Raw genomic sequence first — 27,796 nt, 5'->3', positions numbered from 1 at the left:
TGTATCATTTAAAGCTTGTGTTTACTTATTTATTTTCATTTTGGATGATCTCTCCATGAGTGAAAGTGGGGTGTTTAAGTCCCCTACTATGAATGTGTTACTGTCGATTTCCCCTTTTATGGCTGTTAGTATTTGCCTTATGTATTGAGGTGCTCCTGTGTTGGGTGCCTAAATATTTACAATTGTTATATCTTCTTCTTGGATCAATCCCTTGATCATTATGTAGTGTCCTTCTTTGTCTCTTTTAATAGTCCTTATTTTAAAGTCTATTTTGTCTGATATGAGAATTGCTACTCCAGCTTTCTTTTGGTTTCCATTTGCATGGAATATCTTTTTCCATCCCCTTACTTTCAGTCTGTATGTGTCTCTAGGTCTGAAGTGGGTCTCTTGTAGACAGCATATATGAGGGTCTTGTTTTTGTATCCATTCAGCTAATCTGTGTCTTTTGGTGGGAGCATTTAGTCCATTTACATTTAAGGTAATTATCGATATGTATGTTCCTATTCCCATTTTCTAAATTGTTTTGGGTTCGTTATTATAGGTCTTTTCCTTCTCTTGTGTTTCTTGCCTAGAGAAGATCCTTTAGCATTTGTTGTAAAGCTGGTTTGGTGGTGCTGAACTCTCTCAGCTTTTGCTTGTCTCTAAAGGTTTTAATTTCTCCATCAAATCTGAATGAGATCCTTGCTGGGTAGAGTAGTCTTGGCTGCAGGTTTTTCTCCTTCATCACTTTCAGTATGTCCTGCCACTCCCTTCTGGCTTGTAGGGTTTCTGCTGAGAGATCAGCTGTTAACCTTATGGGGATTCCCTATGTGTTATTTGTTGTTTTTCCCTTGCTGCTTTTAATATGCTTTCTTTGTATTTAATTTTTGACAGTTTGATTAATATGTGTCTTGGCGTATTTCTTCTTGTATTTATCCTGTATGGGACTCTCTGTGCTTCCTGGACTTGATTAACTATTTCCTTTCCCATATTAGGGAAGTTTTCAACTATAATCTCTTCAAATATTTTCTCAGTCTCTTTCTTTTTCTCTTCTTCTTCTGGAGCCCCTATAATTCGAATGTTGGTGCGTTTAATGTTGTCCCAGAGGTCTCTGAGACTGTCCTCAGTTCTTTTCATTCTTTTTTCTTTATTCTGCTCTGCAGTAGTTATTTCCACTATTTTATCTTCCAGGTCCCTTATCCGTTCTTCTGCCTCAGTTATTCTGCTATTGATCCCATCTAGAGTACTTTTAATTTCATTTATTGTGTTGTTCATCATTGCTTGTTTCATCTTTATTTCTTCTAGGTCCTTGTTAACTGTTTCTTGCATTTTGTCCATTCTATTTCCAAGATTTCGGATCATCTATCATTATTCTGAATTCTTTTTCAGGTAGACTGGCTATTTCCTCTGCATTTGTTAGGTCTGGTGCATTTTTATCTTGCTCCTTTATCTGCTGTATGTTTTTCTGTCTTCTCATTTTGCTTATCTTACTGTGTTTGGGGTCTCCTTTTTGCAGACTGCAGGTTCGTAGTTCCCGCTGTTTTTGATGTCTGTTTCCAGTGGCTAAGGTTGGTTCAGTGGGTTGTGTAGGCTTCCTGGTGGAGGGGACTAGTGCCTGTGTTCTGGTGGATGAGGCTGGATCTTGTCTCTCTAGTGGGCAGGTTCACGTCTGGTCGTGTGTTTTGGGGTGTCTGTGGCCTTATTATGATTTTAGGCAGCCTCTCTGCTAATGGGTGGGGTTGTGTTCCTGTTTTGCTAGTTGTTTGGCATAGGTTGTCCAGCACTGTGGCTTGCTGGTCGTTGAGTGAAGCTGGGTGCTGGTGTTAAGATGGAGGTATCTGGGAGATTTTCGCCGTTTGATATTATGTGGAGCTGGGAGGTCTCTTGTGGACCAGTGTCCTGAAGTTGGCTCTCCTACCTCAGAGGTAGAGCCCTGACTCCTGGCTGGAGCACCAAGAGCCTTTCATCCACACGGCTCAGAATAAAAGGGAGAAAAAGTAGAGGGAATTAGTAGAAGTATGAGGAAAGAAAGAAGGAAAGGAGGGAAGGAAGAAAGAAAGAAAGAAGGAAAGAAGGCAAGAAGGAAAGAAAGGAGGGAGGGAGGGAGGAAGGAAGGAGGGAGGGAAAGAAGGAAAAAAGACAGAAGATACAGTAAAAATAAAAGTATAATAAAGTTATTGAATTAAAAAATTCTTATTTAGAAAAAAAAAAGGGACGGATAGAACCTTAGGACAAACGTTGGAAGCAAAGCTATACAGACAAAATCTTACACAGAAGCATACACATAGACCCTCACTAAAAGAGGTAAAGGGGGAAAAATCATAAATCTTTCTGTCAGAGACCACCTCCTCAATTTGGGATGATTCGTTGTCTAAAGGAGGGAAGGAAGGAAGGAAAGAAAGAAAGAACAAAGGTAAAGTATAAAAACGTTATTAAAATTAAAATTGATTATTAAAAAAAAAATTTTTTTAAAATTTTAAAATTTTTAAAAAATTTTAAAAAATTTAAAACTTTAAAATTTAAAATTTTTTTAAATTTTTTAATTTAAAAATTTAAATTTTAGATTTAAATTTTATTTAAATTAAATTTATAAATTTAAATAAAATTTTAAAATTTAAAAATTTTTAAATTAAATTTAAATTAAAATTTAATTTTTAATTTAAATTTAAAATTTAAAAATTTAAAAATTTTTTAAATTAAATTAAATTTAAATTAAATTTTAAATTTTAAAATTTTTTAAATTTTTAAATTTAAATTAAATTTAATTTTAAATTTTAAATTTTAAAATTTTTTAAATTTTTTAAATTTTTTAAATTAAAAATTTAAATTTTTTAAATTTTAAAATTTAAAAAATTAAAAAAAAAACCATGGACGGATAGAACCCTAGGACAAATGGTGGAAGCAAGACTATACAGACAAGATCTCACACAGAAGCATACACATACACTTTCACAAAAAGAGGAATAGGGAAAAAAATCATAGATCTTGCTCCTAAAGTCCACTTCCTTAATTTGGGATGATTGGTTGTCTATTCATGTATTCCACAGATACAGGGTACATCAAGTTGATTGTGGAGCTTTAATCCGCTGCTTCTGAGGCTGCTGGGAGAGATTTCCCTTTCTCTTCTTTGTTCTCACAGCTCCCAGGGGCTCAGCTTTGGATTTGGCCCTGCCTCTGCGTGTAGGTCGCTGGAGGGCGTCTGTTTTTTGCTCAGACAGGACGGGGTTAAAGGAGCCGCTGATTCGGGGGCTCTGGTGCACTCAGGCCGGCGGGGAGGGAGGGGCACGGAGTGCGGGGCGGGCCTGCGGCGGCAAAGTCCGGCGTGACTTTGCACCAGCCTGAGGTCCGCCGTACGTTCTCTCGGGGAAGTTGTCCCTGGATCCCGGGACCCTGGCAGTGGCGGGCTGCACAGGCTCCGCGGAAGAGGGGCGTGGAGAGTGACCTGTGCTCGCACACAGGCCCCTTGGTGGCAGCAGCAGCCTTAGCGTCTTCCGCCCGTCTCTGGGGTTCGCGCTTTTAGCCGCGGCTCGTGCCCGTCTCTGGAGTTCCTTTAAGCAGCGTTCTTAAACCCCTCTCCTCACGCACCAGGAAACAAAGAGGGAAGAAAAAGTCTCTTGCCTCTTCGGCAGGTGCAGACTTTTTCCCGGACTCCCTCCCGGCTAGCCGTGGCGCACTAACCCCCTTCAGGCTGTGTTCAAGCCGCCAACCCCAGTCCTCTCCCTGCGCTCCGACCGAAGCCGTGCCTCAGCTCCCAGGCCCGCCCGCCCCGGCGGGTGAGCAGACAAGCCTCTCGGGCTGGTGAGTGCCGGTCGGCACCGATCCTCTGTGCGGGAATCTCCCCGCTTTGCCCTCCGCACCCCTGTGGCTGCGCTCTCCTCCGCGGCTTCGAAGCTCCCCCCCTCCGCCACCCGCAGTCTCCGCCTGCGAAGGGGCTTCCTAGTGTGTGGAAACTTTTCCTCCTTCACAGCTCTCTCCCACTGGTGCAGGTGCCGTCCCTATTCTTTTGTCTCTGTTTTTTCTTTTGCCCTACCCAGGTACGTGGGGGAGTTTCTTGCCTTTTGGGAGGTCTGAGGTCTTCTGCCAGCCTTCAGTAGGTGTTCTGTAGGAGTTGTTCCACGTGTAGACGTATTTCTGGTGTATCTGTGGGGAGGAAGGTGATCTCCGCATCTCACTCTTCCGCCATCATCAAGATCCCCCTATGTCTGCATCTTTATTCCTGTCCTGCCCCTAGGTTCTTCAGAACCTTTTTTTTTTTTTAGATTCCATATATATGTATGTGTTAGCATACAATATTTGTTTTTCTCTTTCTGACTTACTTCACTCTGTATGACAGACTCTAGGTCCATCCAACTCACTACAAATAACTCAATTTCATTTTTTTTATGGCTGAGTAATATTCCATTGTATATATGTGCCACATCTTCTTTATCCATTCATCTGTCGATGGACACTTAGGTTGCTTCCCTGCCCTGGCTATTGTAAATAGTGCTGCAGTGAACATTGTGGTACATGACTCTTCTTGAATTATGGTTTTCTCTGGGTATATGCCAGTAGTGGGATTGATCGGTCGTATGGTAGTTCTATTTTTAGTTTTTTAAGGAATCTCCATACTGTTCTCCATAGTGGCTGTATCAGTTTACATTCCCACCAACAGTGCCAAAGGTTCCCTTTTCACCACACCCTCTCCAGCATTTATTGTTTGTAGATTTTTTGATGATGGCCATTCTGACTGGTGTGAGATGATATCTCATTGTAGTTTTCATTTGCATTTCTCTAATGATTAGTGATGTTGCGCATCCTTTCATGTGCTTCTTGGTGATCTGTATATCTTCTTTGGAGAAATGTCTTTTTAGGTCTTCTGCCCATTTTTGGATTGGGTTTGTTTTTCTGATATTGAGCTGCAAGAGCTGCTTGTATATTTTGGAGGTTAATCCATTGTCAGCTGCTTCATTTGCAAGTATTTTCTCCCATTCTGAGGGTTGTCTTTTCATCTTGTTTATGGTTTCCTTTGCTGTGCAGAAGCTTTTAGTTTCATTAGGTCCCATTTGTTTATTTTTATTTCCATTTCTCTAGGAGGTGGGTCAAAAAGGATCTTCCTGTGATTTATGTCATAGAGTGTTCTGCCTGTGTTTTCCTCTAAGAGTTTTATAGTGTCTGGCCTTATATTTAGGTCTTAAATCCATTTTGAGTTTATTTATGTGTATAGTGTTAAGGAGTGTTCTAATTTCATTCTTTTACATGTGGCTGTCCAGTTTTCCCAGCACCACTTATTGAAGAGGCTGTCTTTTCTCCATTGTATATTCTTGCCTTCTTTATCAAAGATAAGGTGACCATATGTGTGTGAGTTTATCTCTGGGCTTTCTACCCTGTTCCATTGATCTATATTTCTTTTTTGTGTCAGTACCATACTGTCTGAATTACTGTAGCCTTGTAGTATAGTCTGAAGTCAGGGAGCCAGATTCCTCCAGCTCCATTTTTCTTTCTCAAGATTGATTTGGCTATTCGGGGTCTTTTGTGTTTCCATACAAACTGTGAAATTTTTTGTTCTAGTTCTGTGAAAAATGCCATTGGTAGTTGATAGGGATTGCATTGAATCTGTAGATTGCTTTGGGTAGTATACTCATTTTCACAATGTTGATTCTTCCAACCCAAGAACATGGTATATCTCTCCATCTGATTGAATCCTCTTTAATTTCTTTCATCAATGTCTTATAGTTTTCTGTATAGCCGTCTTTTGTTTCCTTAGGTAGGTTTTATTCCAAGGTATTCTGTTCTTTTTGTTGCAATGGTAAATGGGAGTGTTTCCTTAATTCCTCTTTCAGATTTTTCATCCTTAGTGTATAGGAATGCAAGAGATTGCTGAGCATTAATTTTGTATCCTGCTACTTTACCAAATTCATTGATTAGCTCTAGTAGTTTTCTGGTGGCATCTTTAGGATTCTCGATGTATAGTATCATGTCATCTGCAAACAGTGACAGTTTTCCTTCTTCTTTTCCGATTTGGATGCCTTTTCTTTTTCTTCTCTGATTGCTGTGACTAAAACTTCCAAACTGTGTTGAATAACAGTGGTGAGAGTGGGCAACCTTGTCTTGTTCCTGATCAGAGGAAATGGGTTCAGTTTTTCACCACTGAGAATGATGTTGGCTGTGGGTTTGTCATATATGGCCTTTATTATGTTGAGGTAAGTTCCCTCTGTGCCTACTTTCTGGAGAGTTTTTATCATAAATGGGTATTGAATTTTGTCAAAAGCTTTTTCTGCATCTGTTGAGATTATCATATGGTTTTTATCCTTCAGTTTATTAATATGGTGAATCACATTGATTGATTTGCATATATTGAAGAATCCTTGCATTCCTGGGATAAATCCCACTTGATCATGGTGTGTGATCCTTTTAATGTGCTGTTGGATTCTGTTTGCTAGTATTTTGTTGAGGATTTTTGCATCTATGTTCATCAGTGATATTGGCCTGTAGTTTTCTTTCTTTGTGACATCTTTGTCTGGTTTTGCTATCAGGGTGATGGTGGCCGCATAGAAGGAGTTTGGGAGTCTTCCTCCCTCTGCTATATTTTGGAAGAATTTGAGAAGGATCCGTGTTAGCTCTTCTCTAAATGTTTGATAGAATTCACCTGTGAAGCCATGTAGTCCTGGGCTTTTGTTTGTTGGAAGATTTGTAATCACAGTTTCAATTTCAGTGCTTGTGATTGGTCTGTTTATATTTTCTGTTTCTTCCTGATTCAGTCTCAGAAGGTTGTGCTTTTCTAAGAATTTGTCCATTTCTTCCAGGTTGTCCATTTTATTGGCATGTAGTTGCTTGTAGTAATGTCACATGATCCTATGTATTTCTGCAGTGTCAGTTGTTACTTCTTCTATTTCATTTCTAATTCTATTGATTTGAGTCCTCTCCCCTTTTTTCTTGATGAGTCTGGCTAATGGTTTATCAATTTTGTTTATCTTCTCAGAGAACCAGCTTTTAGTTTTATTGATCTTTGCTATCATTTCCTTCATTTCTTTTTTTTTTAACATCTTTATTGGGGTATAATTGCTTTACAATGGTGTGTTAGTTTCTGCTTTATAACAAAGTGAATCAGTTATACATATACATATGTTCCCATATGTCTTCCCTCTTGCATCTCCCTCCCTCCCACCCTCCCTATCCCACCCCTCCAGGTTGTCACAAAGCACCGAGCCAATATCCCTGTGCCATGCGGCTGCTTCCCACTAGCTATCTACCTTACTACGTTTGTTAGTGTGTATATGTCCATGACTCTCTCTCGCCTTGTCACAGCTCACCCTTCCCCCTCCCCATATCCTCAAGTCTGTTCTCCAGTAGGTCTGCATGTTTATTCCTGTCTTACCCCTAGGTTCTTCATGACATTTTTTTTCCCCTTAAATTCCATATATATGTGTTAGCATACGGTATTTGTCTTTTTCTTTCTGACTTACTTCACTCTGTATGACAGACTCTGGGTCTATCCACCTCATTACAGATAGCTCAATTTCGTTTCTTTTTATGGCTGAGTAATATTCCATTGTATATATGTGCCACATCTTCTTTATCCATTCATCCGATGATGGGCACTTAGGTTGTTTCCATCTCCGGGCTATTGTAAATAGAGCTGCAATGAACATTTTGGTACATGACTCTTTTTGAATTTTGGTTTTCTCAGGGTATATGCCCAGTAGTGGGATTGCTGGGTCATATGGTAGTTCTATTTGTAGTTTTTTAAGGAACCTCCATACTGTTCTCCATAGTGGCTGAACCAATTCGCATTCCCACCAGCAGTGCAAGAGTGTTCCCTTTTCTCCACACCCTCTCCAGCATTTATTGTTTCTAGATTTTTTGATGATGGCCATTCTGACTGGTGTGAGGTGATACCTCATTGTAGTTTTGATTTGCATTTCTCTAATGATTAATGATGTTGAGCATTCTTTCATGTGTTTGTTGGCAGTCTGTATATCTTCTTTGGAGAAATGTCTGTTTAGGTCTTCTGCCCATTTTTGGATTGGGTTGTTTGTTTTTTTGTTATTGAGCTGCATGAGCTGCTTGTAAATTTTGGAGATTAATCCTTTGTCGGTTGCTTCATTTGCAAATATTTTCTCCCATTCTGAGGGTTGTCTTTTGGTCTTGTTTATGGTTTCCTTTGCTGTGCAAAAGCTTTGAAGTTTCATTAGGTCCCATTTGTTTGTTTTTATTTCCATTACTCTAGGATTTATGATTTATGATTTATGTCATAAATCATAAATCAAATCAAATGTGATTTATGTCATAGAGTGTTCTGCCTATGTTTTCCTTCTAAGAGTTTGATAGTTTCTGGCCTTACATTTAGTTCTTTAATCCATTTTGAGCTTATTTTTGTGTATGGTGTTAGGGAGTGATCTAATCTCATACTTTTACATGTACCTGTCCAGTTTTCCCAGCACCACTTATTGAAGAGGCTGTCCTTTCTCCACTGTACATTCCTGCCACCTTTATCAAAGATAAGGTGTCCATATGTGCGTGGGTTTATCTCTGGGCTTTCTATCCTGTTCCATTGATCTATCTTTCTGTTTTTGTGCCAGTACCATACTGTCTTGATTACTGTAGCTTTGTAGTATAGTCTGAAGTCAGGGAGCCTGGTTCCTCCAGCTCCTTTTTTCGTTCTCAAGATTGCTTTGGCTATTCGGGGTCTTTTGTGTTTCCATACAAACTGTGAAATTTTTTGTTCTAGTTCTGTGAAAAATGCCAGCGGTACTTTGATAGGGATTGCATTGAATCTATAGATTGCTTTGGGTAGTAGAGTCATTTTCACAATGTTGATTCTTCCAATCCCAGAACATGGTATATCTCTCCATCTATTTGTATCATCTTTAATTTCTTTCATCAGTGTCTTATAATTTTCTGCATACAGGTCTTTTGTCTCCTTAGGTAGGTATATTCCTAGATATTTTATTCTTTTTGTTGCAATGGTAAATGGGAGTGTTTTCTTGATTTCACTTTCAGATTTTTCATCATTAGTATATAGCAATGCCAGAGATTTCTGTGCCTTAATTTTGTATCCTGCCACTTTACCAAATTCATTGATTAGCTCTAGTAGTTTTCTGGTAGCATCTTTAGGATTCTCTATGTATAGTATCATGTCATCTGCAAACAGTGACAGCTTTACTTCTTCTTTTCCGATTTGGATTCCTTTTATTTCCTTTTCTTCTGATTGCTGTGGCTAAAACTTCCAAAACTATGTTGAATAAGAGTGGTGAGAGTGGGCAACCTTGTCTTGTTCCTGATCTTAGTGGAAATGCTTTCAGTTTTTCACCATTGAGGATGATGTTTGCTGTGGGCTTGTCATATATGGCCTTTATTAGGTTGAGGAAAGTTCCCTCTATGCCTACTTTCTGCAGGGTTTTTATCATAAATGGGTGCTGAATTTTGTCAAAAGCTTTCTCTGCATCTATTGAGATGATCATATGGTTTTTCTCCTTCAATTTGTTAATATGGTTTATCACATTGATTGATTTGCGTATACTGAAGAATCCTCACATTCCTGGAATAAACCCCACTTGATCATGGTGTGTGATCCTTTTAATGTGCTGTTGGATTCTGTTTGCTAGTATTTTGTTGAGGATTTTTGCATCTATGTTCATCAGTGATATTGGCCTGTAGTTTTCTTTCTTTGTGACATCCTTGTCTGGTTTTGGTATCAAGGTGATGGTGGCCTCGTAGAAGGAGTTTGGGAGTGTTCCTCCCTCTGCTATATTTTGGAAGAGTTTGAGAAGGATAGGTGTTAGCTCTTCTCTAAATGTTTGATAGAATTCGCCTGTGAAGCCATCTGGTCCTGGGCTTTTGTTCGTTGGAAGATTTTTAATCACAGTTTCAATTTCAGTGCTTGTGATTGGTCTGTTCATATTTTCTATTTCTTCCTGATTCAGTCTTGGTAGGTTGTGCATTTCTAAGAATTTGTCCATTTCTTCCAGGTTGTCCATTTTATTGGCATAGAGGTGCTTGTAGTAATCTCTCATGATCTTTTTTATTTCTGCAGTGTCAGTTGTTACCTCTCCTTTTTCATTTCTAATTCTATTGATTTGAGTCTTCTCCCTTTTTTTCTTGATGAGTCTGGCTAGTGGTTTATCTATTTTGTTTATCTTCTCAAAGAACCAGCTTTTAGTTTTATTGATCTTTGCTATCATTTCCTTCATTTCTTTTTCATTTATTTCTGATCTGATCTTTATGATTTCTTTCCTTCTGCTAACTTTGGGGGGTTTTTTGTTCCTCTTTCTCTCATTGCTTTAGGTGTAAGGTTAGGTTGTTTGTTTGAGATGTTTCTTGTTTCCTGAGGTAGGATTGTATTGCTATAAACTTCCCTCTTAGAACTGCCTTTGCTGCATCCCATAGGTTTTGTGTCATTGTGTTTTCATTGTCATTTGTTTCTAGGTATATTTTGATTTCCTCTTTGACTTCTCCAGTGATCTCTTGGTTATTTAGTAGCGTATTGTTTATCCTCCATGTGTTTTTATTTTTTACAGTTTTTTTCCTGTAATTGATATCTAGTCTCATAGCACTGTGGTCGGAAAAGATACTTGATACGATTTCAATTTTCTTAAATTTACCAAGGCTTGATTTGTGACCCAAGATATGATCTATCCTGGAGAATGTTCCATGAGCAGTTGAGAAGAAAGTGTATTCTGTTGTTTTTGGATGGAATGTCTTATAAATATCAATTAAATCCATCTTGTTTATTAATGTGTCATTTAAGGCTTGTGTTTTCTTATTTTTTCCCTTTTGGATGATCTGTCCATTGGTGAAAGTGGGGTGTTAAAGTCCCCTACTATGATTGTGTTACTGTCGATTTCCCCTTTAATGGCTGTTAGCATTTGCCTTATGTATTGAGGTGCTCCTATGTTGGGTGCATAAATATTTTACAATTGTTATATCTTCTTGGATTGATCCCTTGATCATTATGTAGTGTTGTTCTTTCTCTCTTGTAATAGTCTTTATTTTAAAGTCTATTTTGGGGCTTCCCTGGTGGCGCAGTGGTTGAGAGTCCGCCTGCTGATGCAGGGGACGTGGGTTCATGCCCCGGTCTGGGAGGATCCCACATGCCGTGGAGCGGCTGGGCTCGTAAGCCATGGCCGCTGGGCCTGCACGTCCGGAGCCTGTGCTCCGCGAAGGAGAGGCCACAGCAGTGAGAGGCCTGTGTACCGCAAAAAAAAAAAAGGCTATTTTTGTCTGATATGAGAATTGCTACTCCAGCTTTCTTTTGATTTCCATTTGCGTGGAATATCTTTTTCCAACCCCTCACTTTCAGTCTGTATGTGTCCCTAGGTCTGAAGTGACTCTCTTGTAGACAGCTATATATGGGTCTTGTTTTTGTATCTATTCAGCCAGTCTATGTCTTTTGGTTGGAGCATTTAATCCATTTACATTTAAGGTAATTATTGATATGTATGTTCTTATTACCATTTTCTTAATTGTTTTGGGTTTGTTTTTGTAGGTGTTTTCCTTCTCTTGTGTTTCCTGCCTAGAGAAATTTCTTTAGCATTTGTTGTAGAGCTGGTTTGGTGGTGCTAAATTCTTTTGCTTGTCTTTTTTTTTTTTTTTTTTTTTTTTTGTGGTACGCGGGCCTCTCACTGCCATGGCCTCTCCCGTCGCGGAGCACAGGCTCCGGACGTGCAGGCTCAGCGGCCATGGCCCACAGTCCCAGCCACTACACGGCACACGGGATCCTCCTGGACCAGGGCATGAACCCGCGTCCCCTGCATCGGCAGGTGGACTCCCAAGCACTGCGCCACCAGGGAAGCCCTTTTGCTTGTCTTTAAAGGTTTTAATTTCTCTGTCAAATCTAAATGAGATCCTTGCTGGGTAGAGTAATCTTGGTTGTAAGTTTTTCCCTTTCATCACTTTAAATATGTCCTGCCACTCCCTTCTGGCTTGCAGAGTTTCTGCTAAAAGATCAGCTGTTAACCTTATGGGGATTCCCTTGTATGTTACTTGTTGCTTTTCCCGTGCTGCTTTCAATATTTTTTCTTTGTATTTAATTTTTGATAGTTTGAATAATATGTGTCTAGGAGTATTTCTCCTTGGATTTATCCTGTATGGGACACTCTGTGCTTCCTGGACTTGATTGACTATCTCCTTTCCCATGTTATGGAAGTTTTCAACTATAATTTCTTCAAATATTTTCTCAGACACTTTCTTTTTCTCTTCTTCTGGGACCCCTATATTCGAATGTTCGGGAGTTTAATGTCCCAGTGGTCTCTGAGACTGTCCTCAATGCTTTTCATTCTTTTTTCTTTATTCTGCTCTGCAGTAGTTATTTCCACTATTTTATCTTCCAGGTCACTTTTCTGTTGTTCTGCCCCAGTTATTTCTGCTATTGATTCCTTCTAGAGAATTTTTCTTTTCATTTATTGTGTTGTTCATCATCGTTTGTTTGCTCTTTAGTTCTTCTAGGTCCTTGTTAAGCGTTTCTTGTATTTTCTCCATTCTGTTTCCAAGATTTTGGACCATCTTTACTACCATTACTCTGAATTCTTTTTCAGGTAGACTGCCTGTGTCCTCTTCATTGTTTGGTCTGGTGGGTTTTTACTTCGCTCCTTCATCTGCTGCATATTTCTCTGTCTTCTCATTTCATTTAACTTACTGTGTTTGGGGTGTCCTTTTTGCAGGCTGTAAGTTCGTAGTTCCCTTTGGTTTTGGTGTCTGCCCCCAGTGGCTAAGGTTGGTTCGGTGGCTTGTGTAGGCTTCCTGATGGAGGGGATTGGTGCCTGTGTTCTGATGGGTGGGGCTGGATCTTGTCTTTCTGGTGGGCAGGGCCATGTCCAATGGTGTGTTTTGTGGTGTCTGTGAACTTATGATTTTAGGCAGCCTCTCTGCTAATGGGTGGGTTTGTGTTTCTGTCTTGCTAGTTGTTTGGCATAGGGTGTCCAGCACTGTAGCTTGCTGGTCGTTGAGTGGAGCTAGGTCTAGCATTGAGATGGAGATCTCTGGGAGAGCTCTTGCTGATTGATATTATGTGGGCCCGGGGGGTCTCTGGTAGTCCAATGTCCTGAACTTGGCTCTCCCACCTCAGAGGCTCAGGTCTGATGCCCGGCCAGAGCACCACGACCCTGTCAGTCACATGGCTCAGAAGAAAAGAGAGGAAAAAAAGAACGAAAAATAATAAAATAAAATAGTTAAAATAAAATTTAAAAGTAATAAAAAGAGAGCAACCAAACCAATAAACAAATCCACCAATGATAACAAGCATTAAAAACTATACTAAGTTAAAAATCAGAAACAAGTCAGTGTCAGACAGCAAACCCGAAGTCCACTGTTGCTCCCAGAGCCCACTGCCTCAATCTTGGGATGATGGCTGTCCATTCAGGTATTCCACAGACGCAGGTACCTCAAGTTGACTGTGGAGCTTTAATCTGCTGCTCCTGAGGCTGCTGGGAGAGCTTTCCCTTTCTCTTCGTTGTTCGCACAGCTCCTGGGGTTCAGCTTTGGATTTGGACCCACCTCTGCGTGTAGGTCGCCCTCAGGCATCTGTTCATGCCCAGACAGGACAGGTTTAAAGCAGCGCTGGTTAGGGGGTTCTGGCTCACTCGTGCTGGTGGGGGAGGGAGGAGTATGGTAGTTATAATTGGAATGTGGGGCAAGCCTGTGGCGGCAGAGGCCAGCGTGACGTTGCAACAGCCTGAGGTGTGCTGTGTGTTCTCCCGGCGAAGTTGTCCCTGGATCCCAGGACCCTGGCAGTGGCGGGCTGCACAGGCTCCTGGGGTGGGTGTGGAGAGTGACCTGTGCCGCACACAGGCTTCTTGGTGGCGGCAGCAGCAGCCTTAGCATTTCATGCCCATCTCTGGTGTTCGAGCTGATAGCCACAGCTTGTGCCTATCTCTGGAGCTCGTTTAGGCGGTGCTCTGCCTTCTGTGGGCAGACAGGGAAGGGGGATCCCCTCTCCTCGCGCACCCTGAACAATGGTCTCTCACATCTCTGGCAGGTCTAGACTTTTTCCAGGACTCCCTCCTGGCTAGCCGTGGCGCACTAGCCCCCTTCTGGCTGTGTTTACGCAGCCAACCCCAGTCCTCTCCCTGGGGTCTGACCTCTGAAGCCCGAGCCTCAGCTCCCAGCCCCCGCCCGCCCCGGCAGGTGAGCAGACAAGCCTCTCGGGCTGGTGAGTGTTGGTTGGCACCGATCCTCTGTGTGGGAATCTCTCCGCTTTGCTCTCCGCACCCCTGTTGCTGCGCCCTCTCTGTGGCTCTGAAGCTCCCCCCACCCCAAGCCCCGCCGCGAAGGGGCCTCCTAGTGTGTGGAAACCTTTCCTCCTTCACAGCTCCCTCCCAGAGGTGCAGGTCCCGTCCCTATTCTTTTGTCTCTGTTTTTTCTTTTGCCCTACCCAGGTATGTGGGGAGTTTCTTGCCTTTTGGGAGGTCTGAGGTCTTCTGCCAGCGTTCAGTAGGTGTTCTGTAGGAGTTGTTCCACATGTAGATGTGTTTCTAATGTATTTGTGGAGAGGAAGGTGATCTCCACGGCTTACTCCTCTGCCATCTTGAAGGTTCCCCCCCACCAAATAATAATTCCAGTTATTTTAATATATAATAATAATAATTCCAGGTTTTACTGGAATAACATTTGTTCATTTGCTCTGGGTCCATTTTAGGGGAGAACACAGATATTATTTTCCCTGTAGGATATCACCAACAATTGGGGAAATCACCTATAAATCATCTTGCAATAAGCTTAGTAATAAATCTTGATAGTGTTTTGAGAGCAGTGAGAAGTGTACTTCTTTCTAGTTTATCCTAATTAACTGCTTGACACAACTGTATCGATGTTTGGCTCACATGAGTGGTTACTTGTTTCTTAAATACCTCCCTTCAGTGTTTTGGACCTATTCTGGGGATAGTCAAGCTCCTAGGCTTAACTGTTACGTTTAATAACTTTGCTTTTTCATGGCAAAGGAAGAATCAGAGCTGTGGGACATTAATATATTAGAATAATTAAGGGAAAGTTGAAGAAGATGCAGCCTGTGTTTCAGTGGCCTCTGTTCTCACTCCTCATGGTAGGGCGTTGCCATGCTGCTGGGGGCCTGCTGGTTCTTGGGGGGCCAGGCCTCTGGAGGACGGGGCAGGAGGGCCACAGAGACCAGCCTAAATCTGACCCTCACTAGGGCTGCCCCTTGCCCTGGAGTCGTGAGGGACAGCCCCAGGCTACCACACAGAACCTGTGCTCTTAGGCAGTTGGACACTTGCCCCAGAGAACTGTGTTCCGCAGCTTTCGTGTTTGTATTTGCACCTACCTGCAGCCACTACTACACTGACCTCTGGAAATATCACATCAGCTGTTCTTGAGACAAAACACTGTTTGCTCGTTTTCTTCTCTAGGCCCTGTCCCTTTGATGTTAAGTGGTGGATTTGGTGGAATCTGCCTCTGGCTTGCTGTTTACCCAGTGGATTGTATCAAATCCAGAATTCAAGTTCTCTCCATGTCTGGAAAGCAGGCAGGATTTATTGGAACTTTCATAAGCATCGTGAAAAATGAAGGTGAGTCTGCCAACTGCTGAAACAGGAGGGACGTATGGGGAGTGGTCATTCGGCCGCTCGTCTTGTCGAAGTCGAGCAGGTGGGTCATCGCTCTCTTCCACCGCCTCGCTTTTCTAACGGTGTATGTAATTCACATTTGTGGATTTGTTTCCAGACCCCTTTCTTTAGCTTACTTCATTATTCTCAAGAATGTTTATTTATTTATTTTTTGCTGTGTTGTCTTCGTTGCTGCGCGCGGGCTTTCTCTAGTTGCGGCAAGCGGGGGCTACGTTTCATTGCGGTGCGCGGGCTTCTCATTGCGGTGGCTTCTCGTTGCGGAGCATGGGCTCTAGGAGCGTGGGCTTCAGTAGTTGCAGCACGTGGGCTCAGTAGTTGTGGCTCGTGGGCTCAGTAGTTGTGGCTTGCGGGCTCTAGAGTGCAGGCTCGGTAGTTGTGGTGCACGGGCTTAGTTGCTCCACGGCATGTGGGATCTCGCTGGACCAGGGATTGAACCCGTGTCCCCTGCATTGGCAGGCAGATTCTTAACCACTGCGCCACCAGGGAAGTCCCCTCAAGAATGTTTAAAGCTCTGATTCCTAACCTTTGGGCCAGGATTTTGTTTCTAAATAGCCTGGTGGGAATTTTTAAAGTATGTGTTTTGTCTAAGAGGACACATGTTTCAGAGTTAGCACCACTTTTTTTTTTTTTTTTTTTTTGGCTGCACTCTGCGGCATGTGAAACTTCCCCAACCAGGGATCCAACCCATTCCCCCTGCAGTGGAAGCATGGAGTCTTAACCACTGGACCACCAAGGAAGTCCTGCACCACTTGTTTTAAACAATATCATCAGGAGATGAGCTCTAACAGCATATCAGTAAGGCATTTAAAAGAACGTACATCCTTAATGATAAGACTTCTGCAATGAGAAAGGCACTAAGCAATTTCTGAAGGTGATTTGCTATCAGTTTTTAGTTATACAGGTAGATAAAGACTTTTAGTGTTTGTATAAAGCCAATTTTATGCCACTAGTGAGTAAAGACCTGTCCTTCCAGCATCCACTATACGTCTTAAAACTTGGATGTGCACTTTTCTGTCTTGATTTTGAGAGAAAGCGAGCACAGTAACAGCATGCAGCAACTGCTTTAACCCCAAATAGAGCACAGACATCTTGTGTATTACTAACAGTAACCCCTTTTAAATTTGCATTACACTTTGTAGTTTTCCAAAGTACTTACACCTCCCTTATCTGCCTGGATCTTCAGAACTGCCTTGGGCAGTGCTAACACTAGAAACAGGTCTTCCACATCAATGTCAGTGCTCTGTGTTCTGGCCCAGTGCCTCGTGGTCCTCGCCCCCCAGGTGAAGCTGCGAAGTTGCTGCCGTCCGTGGCTCTGTGGCTGCCTCCTGTCTGCCCACAGGAGGCCCCCTGCTCTGCCTGACCCGCTTACCAGGAGGTAACAGGCACGGGATCGGTGACTGTACCCAGAGCCTCACCAGCTCTGCTGGCAGACCTGCCCTCGCCCTTGTTTCTACTAGTCTGTCTAGTTCCAGTAGTCCAGGGAAACCTGTTCCATCGCTGCTGGGGTTCAGCGCTGTTGTCTGGATCTGTAACTGTAAAAATACCTGTGCTGTGTGGGTTCGTGCAATATGTCCAAGGAGGGGGAGCTCAGTCTTTGGTCACCCTTTTGTTTTCTAGGAATAACGGCCTTATATTCTGGACTGAAACCTACCATGATTCGCGCGTTCCCTGCCAACGGGGCACTCTTTTTGGCCTATGAATACAGCAGGAAGTTGATGATGAGCCAGTTTGAAGCATACTGAAGTGTTCTGGCAAACCTTGATCAAAGTGAAGCTGTTTGAGGACTGCAGTTCTCAGGGTTTCAAGGAGTACAAGACCAATGTGGAATTTTTTGATTTTGTGGGAAATTTTTTTTTGTCTTCCATTTTTCTACCTTCTACCTTAAACTTTATAGAAGAGCTTTTCTTTTCTATTATATAATTTCTGCCCATAATTGTAGTGAAGTGGAAAAGTTGCTGCTCTTGTCCTTGGTGGGACATACAGGGTGGGCTGCTGGCCCGAGGTACCTAATCTGAAAGGCTAAGTAGAGCTATCTTAAGGGCTTTTGCGTAAACCTGTATGTGTACATGCGGTTTAGGTGGTTGTGTTGTGAGTGAAGCACAATTTAGTTCCATGTTTAATCTCAGATCTCACTAGAAAAAACCAGAGGTAACCATGTTTCAGGAGGATGGTTATAAATGCTTCATCCATGCTAGATGTGGGTCTCTTTTAAAATCTACTTAGCACATACCCTGTAATAAGTGGTTAAAGTTTTTAAAAAGTTTTCCTGTGGTGCTTGAAAACTAAGGCGTCCGTCTAGATTCTAAAGAGGAGAATATATCTGCATAGTGGTGTGGCTTCCATGTTCTTGATTTAAGTTTCAGAGTAAGCATCCTGGATTTTCCCAAGGTGCTCCTCTGTGGAAACAGTGCCGCCCATCTTCTTCCAGGTGGGATCCCATTCCACGCCCGGACATATTGTTGGGTGTGGCCCAGAGCCTTTGGGAAGCAGCACGGCCCTCGCCTGTGCCAGCCCCTCCTCCTGTCCCAGGGAGCTCCTCTCTGCTGGGCTCGAGCTCGAGGCAGGGGCTGAGGGGAGGGGCCTGTGGTGCTTTGTGAAGACTGTGGCTGACAGCTGCCCTGAGCTGCTGCCTCTGTGTCCGGGCCTGGGCGGGATTCCAGGGAAGTTGTCGGACCACCTACGGGCTGCTGATCCACTTTGGACCACGCCCTCCTTGCCTCTGCCAATCGGAAGCCCTTCCAGGGAGTAGAGTGCCAAAGCCAAGAGAGGCCCTGGCTCCCCGTCTGGGGACAGAGTGGTGCTTGTGGGCAAAGCGGTCTCCTTTCAGAGGGAACCAGAGTGTCGTGCTTGCACTCCCCGTGAGTGGTGTCAGGGCTGAAGTTTGTCTCGGGATCCCTCACTCCTTGCCACGCTGGAGCCTTTAATATGGGGTACTGGCTGTCGTGAATTTCAGTGATGGTGGTCTCTGGGGTGTGACTTAATAAATCAATGAAGCAAAGGTAATTTCATTAAACTATGCCGTAGGTATGCACTACTAACAAACCCTGGTTCACCTGACTCCCGTAGACTTGGGATGGGCAGCTGTTCCCTGGCCGTCCGGTTTACGTGAGCCCTTGTCGTCACCAGTGAAGTCAGCTGCCTCATTCTGTGCTGCCCCGAGACCCCCCAGGCCTCTAATAAAGAGCTCTTAATCCGCCCCTGCGGCTGACGTGTTAATAATGGTCCACACTGGTATGTCCCCCCTTGTTGGCAGGACGGAAGCGTTGTGTGTGAGGCCTCCAGTTTCCATAAGTTTTTGTTCTCCCTGCAGCCTCGGTGGTGACTCCGGCCAGAAGCCAGAGAGGGTCGGGAAGGCCAGCTGCTGGCAGACGTTTAGCGGAGGGGGGATGCCCGGTGTTGTGCCCGACGGGCTCCAGAGCTATGCCTGGTCTTCTGTTTGCCTTTTTTTGAAAAGCAGTTTTTCTACCTTACTTTTGTCCGTACTTAAATGGTCAGTAGCTACTGAGTGGTGCTGCTTCTGAACAGGCCTGGATTGAAGCAAAAATAGCAAATGGGACTGGCTTCCCCCAGGAAGTGACCTGCTCCAGAGCCCACCGGGCCCCTGTTGTCTAAGCCCTGTTGGCAGTAGGTCTTCTCACGTGTTGTCCTGTAAAGATTTAACTGAATATCTTCAACAGAAACTGTCTGAGGCAGGTTAAGAGTGAGTGGGAGTAATGAATGGAAACTTGAGAGTTGTTTTTTTTTAACGTTTCATTCTGTTTGCTTAATTCATGGTTCAGTATTTGGGTACAGTTTGTACCATTTCAAATCTGTACTCCGGACAAAAAGAGAGTAACTTGAAATACTGTGTTTAAAGAAATTCTCGTGTTCTATCATTAAATTTGCCTAATAGTTGACTATATGATTTAAGTACTTTATGTGCTAAGAACCAACTGTCAGGAATGTTTGAGTTATGTATGGTGATATTTCAAGGTGATGGTTTTATTGCAACGAGCATTGTTTTTTTTGTCAGCAAGATTCCTGATGTAAAATAACTACTGATATAAATGCATATTCTGTATACACTGCAGTTGCGAAACGTGGCCCACTAGAATTACTCTCCCTCCACCAGGCTGTGTATGTGATGTGACTGATTTGGCAGGATGCCATTCTATTTTTTAAAATAAACTTCTGGATATCAAGTTTTCCAGGTCAGTAAATTCTATTCAAGAAAACCAATATTGTTCTGATATATTATGATCTAAGTTTCTCAAGTTGTTTAACGAATTATTTGCACGGGGTTCTAGGAAAGCAGCCCTGCTGGAGGCCCTGAACAAGTTCTCTTTATGAGCAAAAGCAGAATAGTGTGACAGCTCATAATTGCCAGAAATTTCCATCCATTTTGGAGGGCTACGGAAGAGAAACCCCCAACTGTAATTTCCTTTATTTCAAAAAGCAAGATTCTGAAAAACTGGGGTTTCCCAGCTTTTGCCAGTGTTAAAGGTAGATCTTACTCCTCGCTTTTTTTTTCCCGTTCACCTAGGCCTGCCCGCTGATCTGCCCTCCACGGATTACAGCTGCAGGAATTTTAAAGGAGGAACCTGGGCTGCCACAATACATTTCTGTAACCCAAATTACAGGGAATAATGTAGATAACATGGAAGGAGTTTGAAAGGCTGTGTCTCCAAGAGCTCTTCCCCCAAGGGGAGTCAGATTAAGGGGAGTAGCATAACCTTTGCAGCTGCGCTCTTTGGGGGCTATTTTGAGGGGGAGAGAAGCCCCTGCATGGCCTTCCACGCTGGCGGCTCGGGGCTCTCCTCCCATCCCTGCTAGGTCGGCACCCACCCACCCTTCTCTATAAACTGTTGCTCTAGTTTCCCTTAAAAAATACTGACTGTGGCAACCTCCAGACCTTGTGGGGCTGCCAACCCAAGTGGCCAGTGGTTAGTGCACTGTTACAACACTGCTTAGTTGGAATGGTCTGTCCCAACCCCCCAAACCCTATTTTTTTATCATGTGCTTTCTGCAAAGTGCAAGGTTTTTCAGGAACGAGCAGTCCGTGTTTTAGCAGAGGCACTGGTTCTCAGCATTTGCTACTTTTCATTTCCTGGTCAGTTCAACTTGGGCTGGATTGTTGGGAGTCTTGCGGAAAATCACTCAAATAGTAAAGCCAACATAGAACTGTTTTCAAAGACAATTACGGCCTTAAGATAGTGGCAGTGAAAGTACTTAGAATAAAGTAGCACCTGGTACCAAAGAGAAAATGATTCCCTGTGGACACAGGACTAACCAGTGTCTATAATGAAAACTTGACCTTACTTCAGAGTTCCCCAAGCTTCGGTGAAGCTGGTTGTGAGCAAGGGTGATGGGTTTTAAAACGATCTTTGCTGCCATTCTGATGCTCGTTAATAGTTTGTAAATCAAGTAGAAGAAGGAATTAGAAATTACTTTTCTAACAAATCTGAAATTACAAATGTAAACCAAAGTAGGGAATGAATACTTGTCCAAAAATACATAAGTAAATAAACCCACAGTATTGGGGGACAATCACAATTTTTAAATGTTATTTTGATAGGAAAGTTTTATTTCTGAGTTGTTAAGTGATAACTAACGTTCCCGTGTACTGTTTCAAATTTATCTCAATACAAATGAAAACTGTGACATATGTTCTTTCAAAAAAAACTATTGCCATTGACATTCTCTTTTGTATATATTTAATAGAGTTCTCAGGGACATATGTATATAATATGTAAATACATCAGCAAGGAAATAGGTTTAAAAGATATAAATAGGTAGCAAGGATTGGGAAGAACATGATTCTAGCCTAGAAGGGGAACTACACTTAGATACCAGCTACAACTTAACGTCATCAAAATATACCTCGACTGCGAACTCTGGACGGTAAATTTTCCATGCTTTTGGTTTGTGGGGATTATCCAATTCACTTCTTGAAAGATAAAGCCTAGAATAGAAAAAAAATTACATTTTATTGTAGGGCTAACAGAAAAGCCATGCTGTAGGACAGCCTTGTTGCTTTAAAAAAACAAGCCTTGCTGGCCACCATCAGTCTCGACCCCTCCTCTGCATCTAATTAGCTTTCAAAGACCAGCTCTCCCACTTTCTCTCTTAAGACACAAAAATATCATGACCTTCAGTAACAACGTGTCACTGATCCTTTTAATATTGCCTTTTATGGAATTAATATTTAATAAATTAAATTTCTATATGTGATAAATCAGACTAGATGTGTATTAAAACCCAGTAACAAGTCTTTTAAATGATGAAGTTGGCATTTTGGGTAAATTAAGTCTCATAATAAAAACAGCTTTACCGAGGAGTATGGAAATTCACACGTTAAATCTTCAGAAACTATAAAAGTGAGGAGAAAAGTGATTTAGCAGGTTGCTTCTCTAATATGAACATGGTGTTTTAAAGGAAAAAACTGTGCCCTTTAGCAAGAACCACTTTTGAGAAGTAGTACCAAATGAAGTTCCACCTAGATGTCTATTTGAGGGACTTTGCTCATGTTAAGTCAAAGTTTTCTGTCTGTACATCCAGGGGAAAAAATTGGCAAAAATGTTCCATCAAATCCAAAGTTCACTCTATCAATATCCACTAAATGTGTGTGCATTGTAGGTGTTTAGGCTAGGTTTTTATTTACTGTCACCTTAGCGGACTTGAGGTGGGATTAGATGCAGTCTACATTTGAAGAAAAGGCTAGGATTGTATGTTATGGGAACTGTCAGTTCATGGCACATACAATCATAACCACTTCTTCAAAACTCTTTATGATTTTTTGAATATTATCTTTCCTTTTGTATTGAATGGTATGGTGATACCAATCTCAAATTTTCAGCACCACAGAACAGACGATGTGGAGAACTTCTAGATTTAGGAATGAGTTTCAGACATGATAGAGATTCTTTGGAATACTCTTCAAATCAATTACTTTTTAAAAACAGATTATCCGATTTAGTTATAAGAAAATCAGTTATAAATGGGAGACCATTAATTTTTTGAAAGCTGTCTTCACTGATACTTACTGTGTCTTATAACTTCTGCCCTAGATGTAAGTGTGTCAACCACCTTTTAAACTAGCTGAAGCCTCCCTGGATGACACCTTCCTGTGGCATAGAATTTGGTGTTGGTCAGTCATCAGTAAATCAACACATACTGAGGACCTGCCATATTCAAGGTACTGAACAAACTCATATTAAACTTTCATGGGAGGGATTTGTTGCCACACTCAAGATTTGCTTATGGTATGTTTTATAACGCAGTCCTATGGCATGGACCTTGAGGATAATGCAACAGTGGGTCTCAAGAATAGCCATATTTTTACAATCAGAGAAGAAAAGGAATCCAAATCAGAAAAGAAGTAAAACTGTCACTGTTTGCAGATGACATGATACTCTGCATAGAGAATCCTAAAGATGCTACCAGAAAACTACTAGAGCTAATCAATGAATTTGGTAAAGTAGCAGGATACAAAATTAATGCACAGCACTGTCTTGATTCCTATACACTAATGATGAAAAATCTGAAAGAGAAATTGAGGAAACACTCCCATTCACCACTGCAACAAAAAGAATAAAATACCTAGGGATAAACCTACCTAAGGAGACAAAAGACCTGTATGCAGAAAAATATAAGACACTGATGAAAGAAATTAAAGAGGATACAAACAGATGGAGAGATATATACCATGTTCTTGGGTTGGAAGGATCAACATTGTGAAAATGAGTATACTACCCAAAGCAATCTACAGATTCAATGCAATTATCAAACTACCAATGGCATTTTTCACAAAACTAGAACAAAAAATTTCACAGTTTGTATGGAAACACAAAAGACCCCCAAATAGCCAAAGCAATCTTGAGAAAGAAAAACGGAGCTGGAGGAGTCAGGCTCCCTGACTTCAGACTATACTACAAAGCTACAGTAATCAAGACACTATGGTACTGGCACAAACACAGAAATATAGATCAATGGAACAGGATAGAAAGCCCAGAGATAAACCCATGCACATATGGTCACCTTATCTTTGATAAAGGAGGCAAGAATATAAAATGGAGAAAAGACAGCCTCTTCAATAAGTGGTGCTGGGAAAACTGGACAGCTACATGTAAAAGAATGAAATTAGAACACTTCCTAACACCATACACAAAAATAAACTCAAAATGGATTAAAGATCTAAATGTAAGTCCAGACACTATCAAACTCTTAGAGGAAAACATAGGCAGAACACTCTATGACATAAATCACAGCAAGATCCTTTTTGACCCACCTCCTGAAACTTAAAAGCTTTTGCACAGCTAAGGAAACCATAACCAAGACCAAAAGACAACCCTCAGAATGGGAGACAATATTTGCAGATGAAGCAACTGACAAAGGATTAATCTCCAAAATATACAAGCTCAATATGAAAAATGAAGCTCAGTATCAAAAAAAAACAGCCCAAAATCCAAAGATGGGCAGAAAGCCTAAACAGACACTTCTCCAAAGAAGGTATACAGATCGCCAACACACACATGAAAGGATGCTCACCATCACTAATCATTAGAGAAATGCAAATCAAAACCACAATGAGGTATCACCGCACACCAGTCAGGATGGCCATCATCAACAAATCTACAAACAATAAATGCTGGAGAGGGTGTGGTGAAAAGGGAACCTTTTTGCACTGCTGGTGGGAATGTGAATTGGTACAGCCACTATGGAGAACAGTATGGAGGTTCCTTAAAAAACTACAAATAGAACTACCATATGACCCAGCAATCCCACTACTGGCCATATACCCTGAGAAAACCATAATTCAGAAAGAGTCATGTACCACAATGTTCATTGCAGCTCTATTTACAATAGCCAGGACATGGAACCAACCTAAGTGTCCATCAACAGATGAATGAATAAAGAAGATGTGGCACATATCTACAATGGAATATTACTCAGCCATAAAAAGAAATGAAACTGAGTTATTTGTAGTGAGGTGGATGGACCTAGAGTCTGTCATACAGAGTGAAGTAAGTCAGAAAAACAAATACTGTATGCTAAGACATATATATGGAATCTAAAAAAAAGAAAAAAATGGTTCTGATGAACCTAGGGACAGGGCAGGAATAAAGACACAACATAGAGAATGGACTTGAGGACACGGGGAGGGGGAAGGGTAAGCTGGGATGAAGTGAGAGAGGGGCATGGACATATATACAACTACCAAATGTAAAACAGATAGCTAGTGGGAAGCAGCCTCATAGCACAGGGAGATCAGCTCAGTGCTTTGTGTCCACCTAGAGGGGTGGGATAGGGATGATGGGAGGTAGATGCAGAGGGAGGAGATATGGGGATATATGTATATATATAGCTGATTCACTTTGTTATACAGCAGAAACTAACACACCATTGTAAAGCAATTATACTCCAATAAAGATGTTAAAGAAAAATAGCCATATTTTTTAAATAACCAGATCACAATAAGGAAGGCAATGAAGAACGGTGACTCAAGGATTTTTTGGTTTCTATAAATTGGGCTTATGGCAATTAGCAAAATACTTGTCATTACCTCTTACATAGACATTCGAGACTAAGCTGTTTCTACTGGATTATACCATAGCCATACCTGTTATTTTGTATAAAAGATGTATGGAACCAAAAGAAAAATGGACAGTCGTCATAGTATTTAGGAAGATCCTAAAAAGACATGGTGAAAAAAGAAAAATTAGTTCTTCGTATCCATTTTACTGTGAAAAATAATCTTTCCAAAGGGATTAAAATTCCGTTATTCATCTGTACGTTCATCAAATAACTGTAGCTATTGAATATGCAGCACTTACCATCAACATTATACTCAAGACACCAAGACAGAGACTTTGAGAGATTGCTGTTCCTTTCTCTCGCCATTTCTAGCAAAATTTTCAAGGAAATGTATTTTCTCTGTGATATTTATAAATTTAGACACTGGTCTTTTAATCTGGTTTGGATAGTGCTAAACAGAATCTACTAAGGACCTATGTCTGTTTCTGCCCCAATAATATCCTCCGTTCCTACAAGGAGCAGCTACATTGGATAATTAACCACGATTGATGATGACAGAAATACCTACGATTTCTGAAAGTGCTTTCATCTCATGACCCTTGACAACCACAAAGGCCAGAAATCACCAACATCCCCTTGGCTAGCGCCCCTACACCAGTGCTTCTGCTTAGAGACCCCTGATTAAGAGAATTCAGACTGGCTCAGTTATTCAAGGGGAGCTATCCCAGCCACTTGCTTCAACACGTGTACCATTTCAAACTTAGTAAATTCTCCGCCAACAGGGAGCAAGCAGGGGATGCAGGCGGGCACAGGAAATAAGCTTTAAATTGAGCAAACACAGTTACATGTTGGCAGTTCTGGTTGATGATTTCATAGGAAAATGAAACTACTGGGGCTTAGAAATTTGCTATATACAGAATAATCAGACATACATTTGATAACTGGTCAGCATAAATTATACTGTAATGACAATAGCAGATATTTTTCATAAATATTGGATTAAATATGCTATTTTAAATGAATTATACATCAATTGAGAGGAAAGCAAAATCTCCCTCACTTTCACGTATTTATAAGTTATGGGGAACAATGTGTTTTAAAGATACAAACCCAAAATATGATCACTGCTATGTAGTTTATACCTTTTTTAACATCCGGGTTTTTGTATTTTTTTCTTATTTGAAAATTAATACATGTAAATTGTATACAATTTAGAAAACAAATGAGCAAAAATATATTTAATTACATATTTTCTTTTTTTAAAAAATATTCGATATAGAAATCTGACTTGTTTTGTCTCCCCATCCCTGACTAGGGGTTGACATCTCCTATCATCTCCTTTGTTGGGAATTGTAGCAAAGGAAATCCCAAACCAGAATCATTCAGAAAACTAGACAAGATTGGCAGCATAAATTGTTTGTTGATTACTCACCGAAGAAGAGAGAAATTTCACTTTCACCTCATCATACAGAGGTGGACAGTTGGATAGATTAATTATTACTCTGTCTGTTTCAGCATCATGAACTATCTGTGGATGAACACATGGAATTCAGAATTATAAACCTAACTGATAATGAGACAGCAGTGAAGTTCATGTTCACTTATTGAGGCTTCTTCTATTTAATCAAGTACTCTTGGTCTCATAGCCCAATGACCACATGTAAAAATGTTAATATTTGTTTCTATAAAGTTGCAATACTGTTGTTAACATTTTTAACAGGCCATCGTGGTTGAGGGTTATGGTGGAACACTTGAAAAGCAAAGTATTCAATTTTCTGTTAGACTTTAACCAAGTAAACAATAGTGTTGAATGTGTGTCACCTAATTTTCATATGTTGGGAATACATAAGAAGCTCAATTTTAAAGCTAGTATGCATATTTAAAAAGCAATGCTTAGTTGCTCACATTTTATCAAAAATGTGTTTGCTGATGGGATCATAGGCCTTGTCTGTAGCAGACTGCTGGATGGAGTGACCAAAGGTAGGCCAAGTTTCTGGAATGAATGACTTTGAAGCTATACTGATTATTTGTTACGGGTACACCCTTGTATGATAATGACACCCACAGTGAGAAAGGTCTATGCTAGGCCCTGGGAAAAATACAAAAGAAAGTGAAGACTCTGTTGATGCTTCAGGGAGTAAAACACATCAGGAACAATAGCAGAATAGCATAGAACTACGTGTTAAGCTGTATGATCAAGACTAAGGGTGCCGTTGTGTGCTTCAGGGAGGCTAACAGGACGCGTAGAATGAGAAAGTGTCACCGAGGAGGTAGAAACTGAGATGGGCATGGAAGGATTTGTATAAATGAAGAGGAGCACTGAGGCAGGATCAAGATGGTGGAGTAGGAAGATGCTCCCACGGACACTCCAAAACTACAGCTACGTGTGCAACAGCTCTGAGAATGACCTGAAGACCAGCAGAACAGCTCTCCTACAACTAAGGATATAAAGAAAAAAACACATTGAGACAGGTAGGAGGGCAGAGATGTGGTCTCATCAGGACCCGTACCCCCAACATGGCTACCCACAAACGGGAGGGGACCTCACAAACACGGAGGTTCTCCCGAAGGAGAGAGGGGTTCGAGCCCCACGTCAGGCACCCCAGCCCTAGGGACCTGCACCAGGAAGATGAGCCCCTATAACAACATCTGGTTTTGAAAACCAGCAGGGCTTGTATCCAGGAGAGCTGTAGGAAACCAAGACTCTGCTCTTAAAGGGCACAAATTCACTTACTTTGAGTCCCAGGACA

At 41.5% G+C, this 27,796-nt stretch overlaps 2 protein-coding genes across 4 annotated transcripts in view; one reads left to right on the top strand and one right to left on the bottom strand.

The window, feature by feature from the left end:
* SLC25A15 (solute carrier family 25 member 15) overlaps window positions 1-19,714 on the top strand; it is a 45,415-nt gene extending 25,701 nt beyond the window's left edge. For all 3 annotated transcript variants that reach the window (XM_082675395.1, XM_082675393.1, XM_082675394.1), the window contains exons 6-7: window positions 15,318-15,476; window positions 17,151-19,714. In XM_082675395.1, coding sequence (XP_082531521.1) covers window positions 15,318-15,476; window positions 17,151-17,275 — 284 coding nt within the window. In that variant the 3' untranslated portion in view covers window positions 17,276-19,714. The remainder of the gene's footprint in view (window positions 1-15,317; window positions 15,477-17,150) is intronic.
* Window positions 19,715-19,788: 74 nt separating this feature from the next.
* LOC309835919 (phosphatidylinositol 3,4,5-trisphosphate 3-phosphatase TPTE2-like) overlaps window positions 19,789-27,796 on the bottom strand; it is a gene marked incomplete at its 5' end in the record, with an annotated part of 56,568 nt that continues 48,560 nt past the window's right edge. Inside the window, 3 exons of the mRNA XM_082675636.1 lie at window positions 19,789-21,474; window positions 25,132-25,202; window positions 26,479-26,574. Of these exons, the coding sequence (XP_082531762.1) occupies window positions 21,366-21,474; window positions 25,132-25,202; window positions 26,479-26,574 (276 nt within the window). The 3' untranslated portion in view covers window positions 19,789-21,365. The remainder of the gene's footprint in view (window positions 21,475-25,131; window positions 25,203-26,478; window positions 26,575-27,796) is intronic.

Source organism: Grampus griseus (assembly GCF_964374135.1).
Source record: "Grampus griseus genome assembly, chromosome: 18".
Lineage (NCBI taxonomy): Eukaryota > Metazoa > Chordata > Mammalia > Artiodactyla > Delphinidae > Grampus > Grampus griseus.
Note: the sequence above shows the minus strand (reverse complement) of the source record. Positions and strands in the feature narration are given on the sequence as shown.